The 19906-nt window shown below is 42.2% G+C and overlaps 2 protein-coding genes across 4 annotated transcripts in view; one reads left to right on the top strand and one right to left on the bottom strand.

The window, feature by feature from the left end:
• B3GALNT2 (beta-1,3-N-acetylgalactosaminyltransferase 2) overlaps positions 1-15232 on the top strand; it is a gene marked incomplete at its 5' end in the record, with an annotated part of 66490 nt that extends 51258 nt beyond the window's left edge. The window contains 8 exons of the mRNA XM_010860093.1: positions 1099-1209; positions 3780-3858; positions 7589-7772; positions 9949-10074; positions 10631-10790; positions 11472-11528; positions 12572-12739; positions 14306-15232. Coding sequence (XP_010858395.1) covers positions 1099-1209; positions 3780-3858; positions 7589-7772; positions 9949-10074; positions 10631-10790; positions 11472-11528; positions 12572-12709 — 855 coding nt within the window. The remainder of the gene's footprint in view (positions 1-1098; positions 1210-3779; positions 3859-7588; positions 7773-9948; positions 10075-10630; positions 10791-11471; positions 11529-12571; positions 12740-14305) is intronic.
• The window catches only part of TBCE (tubulin folding cofactor E), a 90572-nt gene continuing 84639 nt past the window's right edge, over positions 13974-19906 (bottom strand). For all 3 annotated transcript variants that reach the window (XM_010860095.1, XM_010860096.1, XM_010860097.1), the window contains 6 exons: positions 19534-19686; positions 18813-18966; positions 17370-17438; positions 16629-16688; positions 14290-14381; positions 13974-14101 (listed from right to left, as the gene is read on the bottom strand). In XM_010860095.1, coding sequence (XP_010858397.1) covers positions 14009-14101; positions 14290-14381; positions 16629-16688; positions 17370-17438; positions 18813-18966; positions 19534-19686 — 621 coding nt within the window. In that variant the 3' untranslated portion in view covers positions 13974-14008. The remainder of the gene's footprint in view (positions 14102-14289; positions 14382-16628; positions 16689-17369; positions 17439-18812; positions 18967-19533; positions 19687-19906) is intronic.

Raw genomic sequence — 19906 nt, 5'->3', positions numbered from 1 at the left:
GATGAAAGTGAAAGAGGAGAGTGAAAAAGTTAGGCTTAAAGCTCAACATTCAGAAAACGAAGATCATGGCATCCTGGTCCCCTCACTTCATGGCAAATAGATGGGGAAACAGTGGAAACAGTGTCAGACTTTAATTTGGGGGGCTCCAAAATCACTGCAGATGGTGACTGCAGCCATGAAATTAAAAGATGCTTACTCCTTGGAAGGAAAGTTATGACCAACCTAGATAGCATATTCAAAAGCAGAGACATTACTTTGCCAACAAAGGTCCATTTAGTCAAGGCTATAGATTTTCCAGTGGTCATGTATGGATGTGAGAGTTGGACTGTGAAGAAAGCTGAGCGCCGAAGAATTGATGCTTTTGAACTGTGGTATTGGAGAAGACTCTTGAGAGTCCCTTGGACTGCAAGGAGATCCAACCAGTCCATCCTAAAGGAGATCAGCCCTGGGATTTCTTTGGAAGGAATGATGCTAAAGCTGAAACTCCAGTACTTTGGCCACCTCATACAAAGATTTGACTCATTGGAAAAGCCTCTGATGCTGGGAGGGATTGGGGTCAGGAGGAGAAGGGGATGACAGAGGATGAGATGGCTGGATGGCATCACCAACTCGATGGATGTGAGCTTGAGTGAACTCCAGGAGTTGGTGATGGACAGGGGAGGCCTGGTGTGCTGCAGTGCATGGGGTCGCAAAGAGTCGGACACGACTTGAGCCTGAACTGAACTGAAGTGAAATGTGTGCCAGTAGGGAGATGTTGGAGTGACTCAGGATGCATTCACTCCGTGGCATTGGTACAAGCCCTTGAAAAAGAGCAGTCGTAACAGCTGAAGTCACAGAAGGAAATGCTTTTGATGCAGTGGGAAATGACAGAACAGCAGCATGTAAAACTGTCAGAAATAGGTCTTTGAAAATGTTGATTTAGATGTGTGTAAAAAGACTCCAAGATATATACTAAAATGTTACTATTGGTGTGTTGGAGTGCACAATAGAAGTTTTAACTGATGTGTCTTAGAAAAATAAACCTTTCCCTGGAAACTTACTGAAGACCTAAATGACAGCAATAAAGAAACTGACTCTGTGTTCATCTTTCTACAAAAGAGCTTTGAAGGTACAATCGTGTGGGAGAGCCAAGACCTCCAAGGCCTCGTGTCAAGGAATCTCCACAAAGTGACCGTTAACGATGGAGGAGGAGTTCTCAGAGTCGTTACAGTAAGTCCTTCCTTTTTATTTAAGGTTGTTTCACATACCTTAGCATTTTTTAAAATCTTAAAATGTTTTTAAGTTTACTTTTACACCAACTCATATGGAACAATGAATCTTATGTTTTAGAACATATGTAATAGAAAGTGTTGTTGAGTCACGATAATAAAAGACGAAAAACTCAAATGTTCTGTGATTTTATAGCTTCAACCTTCATAGACAGTTTGCCTTAAGATTAGTGCATTTTAGGAAGTATGATGTTTTATTTCTTGTTAGTTTTTAGGTGAACATCTTTTTAAGTTCACTTACTCAGTAGTAGAGTATTCAGTCTCACCTAACTGTATGATGTCAGTTACAATACTGTAGACAAAAGTATTAGAAAGTAAGATTGACTGTTCACTGTCATTTATATTGCTGGGCTTTGTGGTTTTTATTTTTCATTTGCCAAATTTTCTTAAAATTTAAAACAGGTAGATTTCTCAAAGTGTAGGATGATAAAAAGGTGTGAGCAGACTTAAAACGATGAACTTTAAATAAATAAGTGACTGTGTGGTGTGGTCATAGAATTGTTCTCCTTGAATTCTGGCCTAATGATTAGGAAAGCACTTGGCATTTAAATTCACAGGGTTAGTACATTTCATTAATTAACCTTATTCACATAAATTAATCCTTGAATTTGAAATGAAAATCGTGAGGTTTGTTGTACATTCAGAAAGCATTTTTGCATACTCATTGTGAGGCAAGCACAATCTTGGGAGACCCGTAACTGTCCCACAGGGGGATTTACAGTCCAGTGAGGAAGACAGACATTAAACAGACAGACCCACGAATTCAGGTGTAATTACAGCCTTAGCCTTGGAGGCCATGTTTAGGATTTCATTCTTGATTATGAAAAGTCCTTCATTTAATATACAGTGTTTTATGGATTTGTAGGGGTTTTTCCTTATTTTCAAAGCAAGTACCTTGAATTTCTTGTCTCCTTCTCTGTGTGTGAAAGTTAAATATGCAAAACATGACAGAATTCTATACTATTCAGTTGATTGCATAAAAGGAAATCAGTTTACTTCTGAGTTTTGGGCTAGATTTAAGGTAAAGATTCACATGATCTGCTTTGGGAATGAATATGGTTGTGGAGGGCTGTGAAAGCTCAGTCATGTGATCCCATGGACTATATCCCACCAGGCTCCTCTATCCATGGAATTCTCCAGGCAAGAATACTGGAGTGGGTACCCATTCCCTTCTCCAGGGCATCTTCTCAACACAGGATTGAACCTGGGTCGCCTGCATTGCAGGCAGGTTCTTTACCATCTGAGCCACCAGGAAGCCTTGTGGAGGGTTAACGGGAGCTTAAATACTCAGTTAACTGGAAAAAAAAAAAAAAAACAAAACTGATTGCTTAGGAGCCTGTTCTAAGGAACCCATGTGCAAATAAAGGTTTTCATCATAAATGCACAGAGCTGGAAGTTTTCCTAAGCCTTTCTCCCTTGCCAGCAAGTAATAACCTCAGAAAATTTTCAAAAGCAAAATAAAAGCCAAGATGTGACATTTTAGATAGAAGTTAATAAAGTGCTGTCCAGTTCTAAACAAGCCCAAACTGTATAGTGTGTAGTTTTTAAAAAGAAGAAAAAACCAACTCTTCCCCCACCTCCAAAAAAAAGTGTGCAGTCTTTTGTGGAACTACAAAGTTGGAATCTGTAGCATTCACCTCTAGAGATTTTCTCCACATTCAGCTACAAATTATATTCTGAATTAAATGGTGATTTACCTCAGTCACCCCAGAACACTTGCGTGTCCACTGGCCTTAAAACATTACTTTGTACAGTAGAGCTCTGCTAGAAGGATCTGTTCCAAAAAGGACTAGGCAGGCAGTAAGGCCCCTTGATTGGGTGAGTATGTAGAAAAAATGTAGTAAAGGTGCTGAGGCTTGACTGACGGTCTGATCCAGCCTGCAGCAGCTGGGAGACGAGTTAAGTTGGGGTGTAATACCCAAAGGTGAAGCCCCTCACTTCAAGGAAGGGCCTCGGGTAACCTGTGAGGTGAAAAGAGGCATGTCTCTAAAAACAGCAGCTCCTCCAAAGCTGAGAGGTAGACAGGACTGTTGTCGGCTGTTGGCACAATCATCTCTGGGCACCTTCAACGTCATTAGTCAGCAGGGCTCCTCTGGTTCAACTGTTGGCTTAGAGGGCTTTTCACTGTATGGTAGCAGACACTGTAAAATGTGCCTGGTGTATTTGAACTCACGGGCATTCTCCAAGTACGTGATCATGATTTTATTTTTAAGTGTGGGTGTTTGAGGATGTAAAATAAAGTTGGTTTTGGTAATAATGTTGGTAGCAAGTTCAAGAATATGTGATTCTGTGTAAGCTGGAATTCTGAACACCAGTCTGGAGATTATTGGGTATACCTATCTTGGACATTGTAATAATTAAACGACAACAGCAAAAATAGAATGCTGATATCCTGATAGCATCTTAGGTGGATTCATGTGCCATTTTGAATTTTGCAAAATCAATTTTCAAGTGTAAGGAGTGTATTTTTAGCCATGAAGCATCAAGCACTTCTGTTCTCGTTTCTTTCAGACTGGGGAGGGTGCCTTGCCTCATGAATTCATGGAAGGTGTGGAGGGAGTTGCAGGAGGTTTTATTTATACCATTCAGGGTAAGTCAGCTGGTTGGAAGTTGAAAAGCATACTGAATCTCACCTACTTCATCTTCATACTTTAGTCATGAAAGGTAATCTTTTTTTTTTTTAGTTATTAAAAAGTTTTTATTGACAATTCATATACCATATAGCTTATCCTTTTCAAGTGTTTGATTCCATACTTTTTAGTATATCCTTCATTCTGCTATCATCTCCACTAATTCCAGACCGTTTCTATCACCCTCAAAAAGGAGTCGCCATGTCTTCAGTGATGGTTCTGGAAATACCATTTGTGAACTTCTGAGAATTCTGCATTAGTGACCCCTAAGAACAGCTATTGTAGATGCTGTTGGTGGTGGTCACTTGTCCTGAGCATCACTTACAGAACAAAGGTGCCCAGTGGTGGTCCTGTCTGATTTCTCAGCTCTGTAGATCAGGGATTCCTATGAAAGAATTTGGACCCAGCTCCCCTGAAGTCACCCTGAGGTGAAGCAGAGTCCATATTCTGAGAGGCAGTTCCTCAGGGGGACTCCTTTAATGTGCAGGACTGAGGATGGGACAGAACCCTCTATTTGAGGCCACTGTATGTAGTTTGAAGATGGGAATGGCCATGGCGCCTTTTTTTTCCGGTAGCATCTTTCTTTATACAGTGTTCCCGCACAGTATTTACACCACCCCTAAGGGAAAGTCAGAATAGGTACCTAGGTTTTGCCCACAAACTTGCCATTAAACATCGAGATGTAAAGTTTAGGGATCCTTAATTTTAGTCCAGAGATTGTTCATAAAACTATGAGAACACTCTGCCAGGGGTGGTATCAACTTAGCTCACCAGAGACTAGCTAATGGGTCCCCTGGGGAAAACTCAGGTCAGGAGGCCAGGTTCATAAAGCAGCTCACACTTGGGGGCGGCTACAGGTGTACACACCATCTGACTTAATGTCTCGCAGCTTGCCTTCTTGTGCCAGTTATGTCAACTCTGTACTGTCAGGGGACTTAAAAAACTTGAGGGGCCCTTTAGACTTCTGGCACTGAACTCTTCTACAGGGAGCAGCTACTGTGTCTTGAACAACTGTTTATCTTAAATTTTCTCTCTGAGGCCAAAGGATTAAGATTCGGGTGAGAAAAATGCCTTTCAGACAAGAGAGAACTATCTCAATTTTAGGGTAAAGGAATTAGAATGAATAGATTTTACTTCTCATGTTCTGGATATATCTGAAAAGCTGACTATGATTTTTTTTTTTAATTGAGAATTTTTGTGCTGTTTTCTTAAGAATCACGCGGTACACAAATTCTCAAATTTTGTTGGGCGTTAGCATCTCTGGCTGGGCCCTGCCTCAAGTTAGAAAGTTAAGAATCGTCAGGATTGGAGCTCAGATACCTGTATTTTAACAAGCTTGCCAGGTGGATTTGATGCCTCTAACGTTTGAGAGGGTGTAAACTGTATGATTCTTGTAGATAGCACCTAGACAGATGGTCAGATTTAAAACAGATAGTATACTCAGTTTCCAGATATATACAATATAAGCCAAAGTGTACAATCTGTTACTGAAAAAGCCTGTATTTAATTTCTGCTCTTGTTACCAAGCATTTTCCTATTGCCATAATTTTATACACTTATACTTTCCTTCAAGTGTTAAATTGTGTATATTTATCCTTACCTTTAAAGTGACAGGATGTTACAGTAAGAATTGAGAAGGGACCCAGGATCATTTAGGCCCGTGCTTCTCAAAGGGTCGTTACTGGTCCACCTACCTCAAAGTTACAGGAAGTCACAGGTTAGAAATACAGATTCCTGGGCCCCGCTGGCTCTCTAGGCCTGGGGCTTAGAAATCTGTATTCCATAAGCATTCCTGAGAACCACAGACTTAGTCCAGCTCCCCCTTTTACAGATGAGAATGCTGAGGCCCAGAAACGTGCAGTGTGTCCAGTATCCCACAGACAGTGGCAGAGGCGGAAATCAGAACAGGTCTTCAGCCCGCACTGCAGTCTGTCTGCAGTTACAGAGCGGAGCACGAAGTTACTTCTCAGTTTCCTTCCCCCACCGCTCAGCCACCCATTTGTCATTTTTCAGAGATTTTCTAATTTTCTAAGTTGACAAAATCCTGTGCCAGTGAAAGAATTGCTGCCTTATTTGAGGACAGTCCATGCACAAATGTGACAAATGATTCATTAGCTTGTGAGATGGTAATTAAAATGTCTTTTAAGCACATTGGTAATCATTTTTATTATGGAATAGCATAGATAATCCAGAAACAGTGCTATTAAGAAACACTCGTGTCCTTGTTGCTTAGAACTAATAAATGTTTACATTTTTTCATGTTTGCTTTTTTTTGGAGAAATGAAGCATTTCCGATACAGTAGAAGCCCCTCCCTCCTAGGACTTCCCACCTCTGCTCCTCCTGCTCCCCTCGGAGCGGACACCACTGTCCTAAAGCTCGCGTGCATCCTTCCCAGTCTTACTATCCTACTTTCTCCTATAACGTACAGCTTTGATTAAAGTGTCTCATAATTTATACCTGTAGTATATATAGCAATCAGCAAAATACGTTTTTTCACTCAGCATTATTTTTTAGTGCTGTTCCTATTAACATCCAAGATCAGGTTGATTTTTTAAAAATATATTTTATTGAAGTATAGTTGATTTATAATGTGTTAATTTCTGCTGTACAGAAAGTTTCGGTTAGATATATATGTGTGTGTGTGTGTGTGTGTGTATATACACATATGTGCTTCTTTTTCATATTCCCTTCCATTGTGGTTTATCGCAGGATACGGAGTACAGTTCCTTGTGCTACCCAGTAGGACCTTGTTGTGTATCTATTCTCTATATACATAGTTTGCATCTGCTAACCCCAAACTCCCGGTCTATCCCGCTCTCCTCCCTTTCCCTCTTGGCAACCACAGGTCTGTTTTCTGTGTCTGTGAATGTTTCTGTTTTGTAAATAATTTCATTTGTACTGTTTTTAGAGCCTACATATAAGTGATACCATGTGGAATTTGTCCCTTGCTTTCTTACCTCACTTAGAATGATAATTTCTAGGTCCATCCATGTGGCTGCAGATGGCTGTATCATTCTTTTCTGTGCTGAGCAGTGTTGCACTGTATATATGTACCATATCTTTACCCATTCATCTGTCAGTGGACATTAGGTTGTTCCCCTGTCTTGGCTGTTGTGAGTAGTGCTGCTCTGCAGGTTAATTTGTTTAACTGCTGTATCCCATTATGTGAATATACCATGATTTAGCCATTCTTATTGGTAGGCATTTAGACTGGTTCCATTTATCACTGTCACAAACGTGCTGCCATAAATACCCTTGTGACCGTGTGAAATAACGTCTCTGGGAACGTACCTACAATTGGACTTAGTGAGGCACACAGTCGGACACCTTCAGCCTAACCAGGTGTTGCGGAATTGCTCCCCACAGTGAGCCCCTAGTTTATCCTCCCACCAACAGTGTGTGGGAGTCCTGGTTTCCCTCCCTCAAAATCCCTAACAAATGTTTTCTGTTAGGTTGCCTTGGGAGGAGAATTAGTGTGATAATGTTACAAGTTCTAGGTCTTAAGCTTACAGTAGCTCTTTTTTCCAACTCTTTTTATTTTTATTTTCTATTATTTTTCTTTTACTTTTTTTAATTTTAATTGGAGGTTAATTACTTTACAATATTGTATTGGTTTTGCCATACATCAACATGAATCCGCCACGGGTGTACACATGCTCCCCATCCTGAAACCCCCTCTCTCCTTTTAGAAGGCGATGCTCTTTTAAAAACCCTTCATTCTCGCCCTCGAAGACTTCTCGATCATATACATAATCTCCACGAGGAGGATGCCTTACTAAAGGAAGAAAGCAGCCTCTATGACGACATTGTGTTTGTGGATGTTGTCGACACTTATCGAAATGTTCCTGCAAAATTACTGAACTTCTATAGATGGTATGTTATAAAAATGTTGGGTAGGTGTTGTTTTATTTTTCTTTTGATGTAGAAGCAGTTTATCAATAACATCAAACCACTGAGATTTTTTTAAACAAACTAACCTAAGAGCCCTGAGTACCTGTGGTGTGATCAGTCATCCCCTAGTTCTTTGTGAGGACTAATCTTCTGAAATGGTGCCTTCTTTCTCTTAGCAGATCCATAATGTGAGTGCTATTAATCAAAAGCAAGGTAAAAGATGGCTCACTTTGAGTCATTCCTGCTTTTCCATAGTTGTCTGGAGCCAACATTAGGTGAAAATCAGTGAGTTTGAAAGTGGTTTTCATCCCCACCCACCTAATATCTCCCATTTACAGTCACTCACACCCAGGTTACTGATCTGAGTTCTGTTCAGCTGAACATCCACATTGTATTTCTGTTCTGTCCTCCACTCATTGAAAAACTACCTGCCCTGATTCCAAAACCTTTAGTAAGATGAAATTCAACAACCCTTAGAGTCTACCATATTGTTACTTCCCAGACCCTCCAGTATTTCTTGGGTCTTGGTTGTAATTCCTTTTAATACCAACAGTAAGTATATAGTAACTTATTAATTGAATACAAGTAGTTGTTAATATTACTAAGTTACTCTAGAGTCCCATAACTTTCTGTTGAGCCTCTGATACTGTCTACACTGACTATAGATGTAAAACCTTCAAACTCTGTCTTCAAACACATTAAGTATACGTACATCTTTTGTCTTTTTTTAAAACTTTATCAGAGAGCTTGTTGCTTGATGAGCCCCAAAGGCTGTCCCTTCTGTTCTTCTCTGTTGCTCATGGGAAATTACCAACTTCTGGTCCTGAGGGGTAGACAGTTAAATTCATTTATGTAGTTTCATAGCTGGGGCTAGTCAGTATAATTTTGGAGTCCTCTTGTGGGTAGAGGGCAGACATAAAAGAGAGATGGAGGTGTGGGTATGCCCAGAACACCAGGATTAAGTTTGACAGCTGTAGTGAGAAAAACCTTCTTTTAGCTCGAGGCCACTGATGGGCTTCTGCTGGTGGGGCCAAGGCAAGGACGTGAAGAGGTGAGGAGGGGTAGTGGAGGTCCAGGTGGTGGAGATCAGGACTGCGGAGTTCTAGGGCTTTCTATAGGGAGCTGATTCTCCACCGTGGAAGTTCAGGTTTTGTCTTTTCTGCTTGCATGTCTCTGTGATCTTAGTCTCTCTGCCACTGTCTCTTCTGGGCCCTCATGTCTGCCAGGACACTGCAGCGATCTATTAACAGGCTGCGTGTCCAGACCCGCTTCCCACTCGTCCCAGTCGACCCTCCACACTGTAAATGACATCTTTGTTATTCATTCATCTTTATCCAGGGGCTCCATCAGTGACCTCAGTGTCCCTTATCACGGAAGTTTATTTCTGATTAGCAAGTAAATAGTATGTATATCTTCTGCTATTAACGGAAAATAAAACTTGAGAAACATAGGGTTATGCTTTCGGTTGTGGATCTGTTGTTAAAATTCACCATTTTGTGACCTAATGAAACCTTTTCTCCAGATTTCTTAGTTCAAATTTCTGTCATCTTACTGGTTCTTACTTACCAAGACTGGGTTTTTTAACAAAGAGGTGCAGGGGTTGGCAGTGTGAAACTGAAGAGTCAGTTTCGTCTGTAGTTGCCATTAGGTACTTTTTAACGTCTAGATAAATGAAGTCACCCTTTTGTGCCTTCCAGAAGGTCGTTGGTGATGGCTGAACTACTGAAGATCGTTTCTAAGGGGAAATGTATTTCAGTGTTTTAACTCAGCTTTTTAAACACCATAAAACGCGAGTACAGTATAGATGGCAGCAAAGAACACATTCTTCCGTGCGCCGGTGTTCTGTGAAAGGACCTGTGTCCTCACCCTGGGCCTCTTGTTAGGAATGCAAGGGGCAAAGTTCTGCTGCTTGACAGACACGCTGGCCTGACCTGCGCAAGGCCTAAGAAGCATTTGACTGTATGTTCCATCTAAGCCAAATCTTTTTTTCCATCATGTTCTTGTCCTTAACACCTTTCAGATCGGCTTGGCCCCCGTCTGCTGGGCCACTCTGCTAACATCGAGTGAGGACTCGTTGGCAGCAGCCGTCTCCTCTTAGGGCAGGTGCTCTTGATACTGGAGGGGTGCCCTGACTCTGTATCCCTCTTTTCGCCAACAGGACTGTGGAAACAACCAGCTTTGATTTGTTGCTAAAGACAGATGACGACTGTTATATAGACTTGGAAGCTGTGTTTAATAGAATCGCCCTCAAGAATCTGGACGGGCCTAATTTTTGGTGGGGAAAGTAAGTTAAACATTGTTAGCCCATCGATGTTCATTTCATGTACTGAGCACATGTAGTTAAAAAAATATGGCTGAGATAGGAAATTTCCCTGTTAGGCTCCTGAGTTACTATGTTTTATTAATTTACAATTAAAGGGGAAAAAACTTTTAAATGGAAAATCTCAGGCTAATGTAATGAAGGGGGGAAATTAACGTGACTTTCATCACCGTGCCCTACAGGTACTACTGAAATTAGAAGCTGCTCTTCCTTAAATGTATGATACATTTCTGAAACCATTTGCTATGTCTCTAAATATGGAGTAGTGATTTATTTTTCATTTATTTTTTAAATATATCTATGCAAGATGATTCGGAAACTCCATGAGAGAATTTAACATACCAGTCTTTATATAAAAAACACCACTAGATACTTAATCCCTTAAGACTAAAAAAATAACCTCTTCTTTCCTTGCTTCTGTAATTTGTTCCTTTGTGGTGTCAGTTAAGGACTCAGGCTTAGCTAGTGGTAGGGAGGACCTGTGTCCAAACAACAGAAGCTGACTCACTTTCAATCTTAGTTTCAGACTGAACTGGGCAGTTGACCGAACTGGGAAGTGGCAGGAGCTGGAGTACCCCAGCCCTGCATACCCCGCTTTTGCATGTGGGTCAGGGTATGTTATCTCCAGGGACATCGTCCACTGGCTTGCTGGCAACTCGGGGAGATTGAAGACCTACCAGGTAATTAAGGACTTCTGACCTAAAAGTCCACTCATCAAGCAGGTTTTTTATTTTTTTTTTTTTAACTCGACCTCGTATTTCAGCCCTAAAAGCAGAGCAGCTTCCCTTGGGGAATGTATGGTATTCCTTCTATATAGGAATCAGCAGCCCTCAGAGGTTAGGGATACACTTCTATCCCTTAAACCTTGGCTGTAAATCTTATTCCTAAGTCGTCTTTGAACGTAACTTCTTACATTTTCAGCCTGTATTTAAAGGCATAGTCCCTGGAGGAGTGTAAAGGTTTAGTCTTCAGTGTGCTTAGTCTTCCTTCTTATGAATATAAGCTTTCTTTTTTTTTTTTTTTTTGCTGATTCTGGTGACAGTGTCAATAAAACAGCTCTGCCTGGGTCTCAGATCCACAGTATCTTTCATACTGTTGGTGCTGGAAGTTTAAGGTCCATGCAGAGGGGCTGGCCGCCTGCTTAGTGTATAGTCTCACTTCATGGTGGCGTGTTTGCTTCATGTGAATGATGACCAGCAGCTTTTACTTTGTGTATCAGTGTTAAAACATGCTCAGCATTTCATACTAGAGTAATTAGAAAATAAGCACAAAGAGTACATGTGGGAGTGGGTGTGACACTGTCTTAACCAATGAGGCAGCACTGAAATGTTTACTTTCTGAACCTTCTGGGGCATGTGTAGGGTGAAGATGTAAGCATGGGCATTTGGATGGCAGCCATAGGACCTAAAAGATACCAGGTGAGCAAGCCTGAGCAGGGCTGGCCGCAGGGCTCGGAAGAGGTAAGTGAGGTTTCTCTTATCCAGCCTTGGGCAGAAACTGTGAATGCAAAGTCTTGTAACAACTGTGCACTTGATTTAATTCACCATCATTGGCCAGGGTCTCATAAAGCAAAAAGGAAGTGTTTTAAATGGAAGTTGTCCTACCCACAATGAGTCAAGTGTTTATACGTTTTTATACATTTCATTCAATTCTTTGCAGCTTTAAAACTTACAGGAGTTGGCTGACTTCAGATCCTGGCCGTGAGACGGTTCCACAGAATGAGACCCCAGCAGTGTGCCCACCTAAGTGGGGGCTCAGGGGAGACCCTCCCCAACCCACCTAAGGTCAGGGCAGAGACAGAAAGCCTCCCATTTCCTTTAATACCCCTGGAGGTGCTCAGCCATCAGGGCCACAGCTGTCTGTGGGAAGGAGTCTGATTATTATGTCCTTCCTTTTTATGTTCTCAAATTGAATGGAATCTGTACTCTGATATTATTGGAAGCAGAAGCCAGTCCATGGAGCTGGGAAGTAGGCTGGTGGGTGAGAACCTGAACTCTGATAAGACTCCTTTTTATTCCTTTCCTACTCAGCCTGCCAGCATGAACTTCACTGTGACCTGGAGCAAGTTTCTTCACTGAGTTTCTCATTCATGACAAGGAAATAATTCCTAGCTCACAGGTTATTGTGAGAACTAAACTGGATAATACCTAGAAAGCCCTGGTTCTGTCCCCCCAAATACCGTAACCGGTTGTCCAGAACACTTGCTCTTGTTCACAGTGCTGTTGGGCCAGCTTTTCTCCAGTAGCAAAGATGAGACGCTGCATTTGTGGTTCCCACACTGTTTCTTTGTTCCAGGGTCTCAGGGTCACTGCCGTGCCCTCTCCCTGTGCCCCATAAGTTGAGTGCGTTCGCACACGTGCTCGTCTTTGAAATGACCACCACCTCAGCGGGCTCCGGAAGTGCCCCTGAACACCCGTTCTGTCTGCAGCAGGGGGTCAGCCTGCATTTTGTGTTCCAACAGGACAGCCTGTGGCTCTGTGAGAAGACCTGTGAACCAGGAATGCTGTCTTCCCCGCAGTACTCTCCTCAGGAGCTCGCGCAGCTGTGGAGACTAAAGGAGCTTTGCGGTGACCCTTGTCGGTGCGAAGGAAGAGGATGATGAGGTCGATCTTCTGTGTTAAAGGTCAAGGTGGGCGAATGACTGGCTGAGCAGAAGCCTGAGGTTTGGCCGCAGATTATACGGTCTTTCAGGATAATTCTCGGCTGGCACTTTCACTTCTCACCAATGTGATATTTCTTAACATTTGCACAAAATTTTCTTTTTAAAAAACAACAGATAACTGTAGTGCAAGGAAAACTTATATATTGGAAGCTCACTTGAAAAATACCAAATTGTTTGTAAAAACAATATTCCTGAGTCCTATTGCATCATTTCTAGTTAGTAATTCATTACCTATCATTTTGGTTAAAACTTGGCCTAGTTCAGAAATGTTGAGTATTCCAGTCTGAATTTCAGCCTGGAATGCAGACTAGCTCTAGACAGCTAAGTAGGATAATTACAGGCCAAAAAGAACTCATGCTGTGTGACCTGTGGTCACTTACACCACAGTGGGGGTTTCTGGAAATCAGGTCAGATTTTGTAAATCTCTGAATGAAGTGGGCAACCTGAAAAGGAACCACTGTATTTCTCACATCTGGACCTTGGTTTTAAATTCATTCAGTAGACTAAGTTCCAAGTATTCTTTTGCCATTTAACATAAATCCTGAAGATCACAGCTATATTAATACTTTTTTTAATGCTAAAGTTTTATGAATATAAGTAAAATCATACCTCTCAGGGTTTTAATGCCATAGGAAAAGATATTTCTAAATAGATGAAACAATTAATTTTGCTTTCTTCCATTGTAAAATGTTTACCTAATATAATCTTCCTTAGAAAGAATGTATGCTCAGTTTAGGGTATAACTGTAGGGAAAAGCACATAATTTTTGTGAATTCTCTAAAAACAGTGCAACTAAGAAGAGAGATCATAGCATATATATTACATAGAGGATATGCTTTCTTCAGTTTAAAGATTTTCCCAAATCAGCCAAATCATTTTAGTAATCTTTTAAACCAATGTATGAATAGAGCATTCCATTAATACTTATGAATACATCATTAACTTCAGATTTTTAGACTAGTGAGGTTCTATTTAGTACTTACATCTCATAATGAAATACAGTCATGAACTATGAAATAAAATCTGAAAATCATTAGTAGGTGCAAAGCCTTTATTATTGCTGTTATATACATGCCTAGAAATGTTTTCTTCCCTATGAAAAAATACATCTATTCTATACTTAGAGCAAGTTGTAAACCTCTTTTGTTTGGGAAAGAATTGTCCCAAGATGTCATTTATTTTCAGTGAAACCCAGTCATGCTACATTGTCAAACCTCTGAATTTTATTGGTTGCTGTTACCATCGCACTAAGAGACAGTCTCCATTTTCCACAGAGTAGAACTGTAATGGCTGTAGGTCATTTTCTAGTTCAACCTCTTTGCCCGGCATCTAAAATTAGAGCAGAGAGGTGGGGTGATTAAGACAGATGTGGCAAAACACATATACCCACACACACCCCAACAAAGATGTATGGTTTCTATTCAGAACCAAACCATGTTGCATGAAGACTTAGTTTAACAGTGAGTCATACTGTGGGAAACTCAGCTTGACTTTGCGTTTTTTTCTGGGCAACTTACTTTGGGACTCTCGTAGGACAACAGAAGTTCTGACACAGGAACTTTGAGGAGACGTGACAGCAAGCCTTTCACCTTTTGGACTGTCATGGAGTCTGTCAAGGAAAAGAAAAACATCAGTTCTCGCAGGTGACAGCTACCTGTAAGACGAGCTCACGCGCCAAGGCCACAATGGTAATGAGAGCTGTCACTGTCCTTCCGTACTCCGTTTACCCAAGCAACGACCAGGGGACAGCTCACACCCAGCGAGGGCCACCAGACCAGGGTGTCACACCACTTAGGGGCTTGTTCGGAGGCTGTGGGAAAACGGAGCTGATGTCAGACCTAAGTGCCCTTTGATGATGACTTTTCGTATCATGTCTGTGGTATTTAATATTTCCTCCTCATTCTGAATAAACCAGAAATCATTCTCAGCACAGAAGTAAATGTGAGTGAAATCATTAACTTTTTAAACCTGTGATTACTTACTTAAAGGATGCTGGCGTCAGGTTTGGGCTCGGTGAGGACTTGTATCAGTCTCTCTGGCCTTAGTTCCCTCCTCTGTAAAGTGAGGTGTGTAGACTACTGCCCCGCGTGCTCCCAGTCTAATTGCCGTGGTGTGTGTGTGTGCAGCACACCCACGTGCTCCCAGTCTAATCGCCGTGGTGTGCAGCACACACATGCAGGAGACCACTGGGCCCAGGGGTGTAACCGAATGAGGACATGCTTTGGCTTGTTCAGAAAACACTATGAACTTCTTTCCAAAGATGGGCTGTGGTAAATATTGGAAATTCTGATTATGAGAAATAGTTTTTCTGAAGCTTTAGCTGGAACTACAGCAATAGTGTGGTGTTCCTACAGATATCACATGTATTCAGAAAAATATTTTTCTATCAAACATTTTTGTAAAAGCTGTGTCTTTATGCAACTTGTGATAATAAATGTTATCTTTATTTTAGAATAAAAACTTGCCTTTTCTTGTTTATGTATTGAAAACAGACACTAAATGGACATTTATAATGTCGATCGACATAGTTTGCTCTTTTATTTGTGAATATGGATAATCTTGTCCTTTCAAAGGGTTTAGGTAGACTGGCTTTCCTTGTTCACAGGGTGGTTAGTGATGGGTTAATAACTCCCGACTGCTGAGTTTAGAGAATATACGACTCAGATTTAAATTGTTTATAGCATAATTATTACATATAATTTCTCCATATTAGTCTAATCTGTTAATTCTACTTGAAGGTGAATAAAGCTCAGCCCATGAACACGGTGACTGTTCCAGGGGGAAAGGACAGCCCCAGTTAGAGGAACACAGACCTAATAAGAGCATTCCTGCAAGTTGACTTCATGTAAAAGGAAAAATGCAAACATGTCCAAAATCAATTATATTAACAAAAAGTTCTGGTCCTCTCTCACTTGCCTGTTCCCATTAGGGTCCTTACTGGCAGTATTTAAGTTTGAAAACAGAAATGAAGGGGAACCACTAATTTTAATTCAGCATTGTGTAACAGTAGCAAAATTACATGTCACAGGAATAGAAACTGGGTTGCTAGTAAGGAAAAATGGAGCAATACTGGTAAGTTGCTATTAGATGATGGTTTTCAATCGTAAAGGTATTTCTTTGGGCACAACAAAAGCCTTCCATAAAGAATACCAGGATAACCTTATTTTATTTGATAAAAATCAATGTGAATTCACTGCACTGACAGGCAAATAGAAAGGTATTTCACTAGAGTCATTTACGATATTTTACTTCTTCAAGTCCTCACTGCGCTAAATTTAAGCTGTTTATATTTTAGTATTTAACTGTGAATCAAGTTTAATCTTAAGAGTCAGACTATGTTTCTCTTTTGAGTGAAAGGTAAGTTACACTGATCTTTTGAGAGAAAACTATTTCAAATGTGTCCATTAAACAGTGTCCACGAGCTATCTCTGCAGGGGCTCCTGACTGGTAAGGAGTAGCAAGCACTCAAGCCAGCGCCACTGTTTCTCTGGCCCAGAAGAGCCCCCAGAGCAGCCTTGTGAGAACTAGCCAGCAGGGGGCCTGTGGGAGCCCCTGAAGGGCGAGCCCTTAGGCTCCTCCTCTGGGTAAAGAAGTAACCGCACACAGGGGCTCCTGATTCTAAAACTGTTCTCCAGACAAGCCAAGAAGCTACGGGAGACTCGAACTTTCTGGGGGGAGGCGCGCACAGGAGGAGTAGTTTTAGCATGATCAATTGTACTTCAGAATGTAGAAGACTAGTGAACACTTAGAAGCTGTAAAAGCCCACACTCTGAATGAACTGTTCTGCTTCTAGCTGCCTCATGGGAGGGCCAGCGATTCAAAAGCAGAAAGAGGGGAGAGAGACATCCATTCTTACCCGGCAGTTGTTTCTCTATGACTTTCTGATCATGTTGATTGGGATATTTTATCTTCAGTGCTTGAAAGTAAAAAGACTGACATTAATTGAGCCCTGCTGGAGGAAGGGTTTAAATCATACACATATTAACAGCAGTGACCAAAGAATGCAGCTCAGATCCCACTAAAGGAGCAGGAATAGAAATTCCTTCTATTACTACTTCACTGAATTACAGCAACAAAAATAGCTGGACCAACATTCTACTGCTTTCCCTTTTCCCTTAAGTACTTCTTTCCTGACAGTTACCTAGGTTTTTAAGTTTATGAATTTCCAAATCAGAGTTCAACTCACTATTCAGATACTTCCTACATTTATAACACTGTTAAATAAGTATGTTCAACATTAGAATGTAGGTATGTTTGAGATCGTTTCTTTAAAAATTAAAGTGCCTGTCTAGATATTTACTTAAGAGAAAAAAACAATCCTTATTAGGTCATCATCAGGGCTTCCTCGGTGGCTCAGGTGGTAAAGAATCCACCCACAGTGTGGGAGACCTGTGTTTCATCCCTGGGTTGGGAAGATCCCCTGGAGAAGGGAACAGCTCCCCACTCCAGTATTCTGGCCTGGAGAAGTCCATGGACTGTATAATCCATGAGGTCGCAAAGAGTCAGACATGACTGAGCAACTTTCACTCATCACCATCTGTTTTAGCATCTAAGGACTCGAATATAAATCAGCAGTCTTTGAACGTGGAGTTCTTACTTAGTAGCTGGTTTTTGAGCAAAAATGGTTGTTGTGTTTTCAGTTCCCCATCTTCAGGTGCACCATATTCTGTTTAAGAAGAAATAAAAAAGAAAAAGAAGGATGATAAACCAAAAGGCCACTGTGGGGGGTGGGGTGGGGTGGGAAGAAATGTATAGGTAAGTGTCAACCTAGCCTTTTCTTGTCCCAGGATGAACCCAGCTGCGACTGGGATGGGAACCTGGGCTCTGCTTCCTTTATCTGGTTACTTGGTTACTGTATTTTTTGGAGGGTAAGGACAGACGGCAACCGCTTCCAAGCCTGGAACCCTTCTGTCATCTGCATGTCACATCACTGATCCTGGGAGACACTGTCCCGAGAGACTGGTGAGGCTGTGCCTGCAGGTACTTGGATGCAAAATTTCACCTTTGGTCATAGTTCCTGTCCTTCTGGATCCTGAGAAAAACACTCATGGGCTCTGTCACTAGGTTTCAGCCAGTATGCGCAGTGCTGGCTTGGGTGCTCAGAACCACCACTGGAAGCCAGGTACACTGCCAAGAAAAGCAGCCTCTACGCAAGGTAGAAAGAGGAGGAGGAGGGACTGCCCGTCCACCTTTGGCCAGACCATGGCAGGAGGGGAGACCTGAGCCATACCTGCAGGGCAGCTTTAGATCCTTCACCTCCCTGCCCCTGAGTGATTCAGAATTCACCTCAAGTGGCCAGGAAGTCGGGCCAGCTAATGGAGTAATCTGAAAGCGATTCCCACAGGCAGCTTTTCTTCCTCAAAGATGTTTCAGCCTGAAGCGTTTACGCAGTGAGCTCATATTAGGAAAGATATAAAAGAGAAACTGCATAAAAGTGAAATTTGGAATAAAAATGAAGTCAAAACAAAATGGAAAGTACATCAAGGACAAGGAGCCCTGGAGTCAGAGTGTCGGTGTCCAGGGAGCCAGGCTGGAGCAGGTCAGGAAGCGCCTTGCCCACCAGGCGCCAGGATGGGCGAGCACTCAGGAAGACAATGTGCAACTCATGAACGATAAAATTACCCGCAGAGCTTCAAAGAATACCAGTGCCTAGGTTCCACATTAAATGCTCTTCATTAAAAAGATTCCCCAGAGTACAGCCAGGGTTGGGATGACCTGGAGTCCTTCCTGCCCTTCCTAAAAGGAGGAAGCAGTACCCACCCTCCTGAAACTGAAAGCTGGGTGAGTGCGTGAAGAGACAAGCTTCTGGTGAAGAGCTGCTCTCCCCTCCCCCGCTGAGGTGCTGCAGATGTGCCTTCTCTAAAGACAACTGTTTAAGTAATTACCTGCTCCCCGAGAGCTGCAGGAGCCCCTCTTGTCCATTTAGATGCCCAACGGAGAAAAGCAACAACACGGAGGACCTCCTCTAACACCCACAGGAAACCCTGTCCCAGTGGGGATCCCCCATGCCCAGGCGAGGGCCCTGGCGCACAGTACGTACTGAGGCAGAGTGCCTGGTATCTAGGATGGGCTGCGAGAAATTCCTCATTTGGCCTGTTTTTCTCTGGATCCTGATGTCCCCCGGCCTTTTTCCATTCATTTCCAAATGCTTTTCGGTAATCAAGCTCAGCCCCACGCCTCTCCTCTGGTTCAATCTACAGGGATGTGAGAAAAAAGCAAATCTATTAAAGCATTTTTCTAATACGTGTGTCTGGCACCCTATCCTTCTCCACTGCCTACCCGGAGAGAATAATAAAACTGAGGCAACGAGACAAATTTCTGCCTTTCCTTTTTAACATTTGTAGATCCATGAGTTTATTCAAAAAGAACAACAGATCTCAGTTTTATCCTTTTCTTCATGAGTGTATCTGCCCACGGACCAGTTTCTGGACGGAGCCTGCCTGAGGCCCGAGGCCACAGCATGAGGTTGTTGGGCTGGAGTAGCTGACTTACTGAGAGAGTTCCTAGTATTCTGCCGCCCAGCCCTGCTAAGTGACAATAAATTGGACTGGAGCAGCCGAAGAGTGGTTTCTCTGCAGGCGTCCGAGTGTAACCCCACCTGCTAGGCCAGAAAGAACTGCCACGACTCAAGTGCACGTGGATAATACCATTTGAAGGAAACGATATCTGACTGCTTTTATGATCCTCAGCTCCAGCGTCTCTTACACTGGACCATTTCATTTCCAGTTTAAGAAATACCTCCCCAGGACACTGGCACTCACTGCACACTTGTTCAGGGTCCTCAGCTGACCGATCCTGGCGATGATGAACTGCCGTGTGGTCTGGGCATCTTTGCTGCCTTCAGTCAGGGGGTTTCTCGTGCAGGACAGCGCGTGCAGACTCTGCAACTTATCCAGCTCGTTCATAAAGGACCACTGAAATCCAAAACACATGAAAAAAACATGTTTCAGGCTAACTTTTCAACAGAGTATTTGAACCAGTAGCAGAAAAGCAAGCCCCCAGTTCCATCGGAGACAAGGAATTTCATCCCACAGCGAGCACCCACCAGGAAGACCACGTACTTTACAACTGTGCTGTGGAAACTGACGTATGGGTTTATATGAGGAGTTTCACTCTGAGGAAGTGTTTCTCTTT

The sequence above is a fragment of the Bison bison genome, unplaced genomic scaffold (genome assembly GCF_000754665.1).
Source record: "Bison bison bison isolate TAMUID 2011002044 unplaced genomic scaffold, Bison_UMD1.0 scf7180017864462, whole genome shotgun sequence".
In the NCBI taxonomy this organism is placed as follows: Eukaryota; Metazoa; Chordata; class Mammalia; order Artiodactyla; family Bovidae; genus Bison; species Bison bison.
This window is presented reverse-complemented; position numbering and strand designations above follow the sequence as displayed.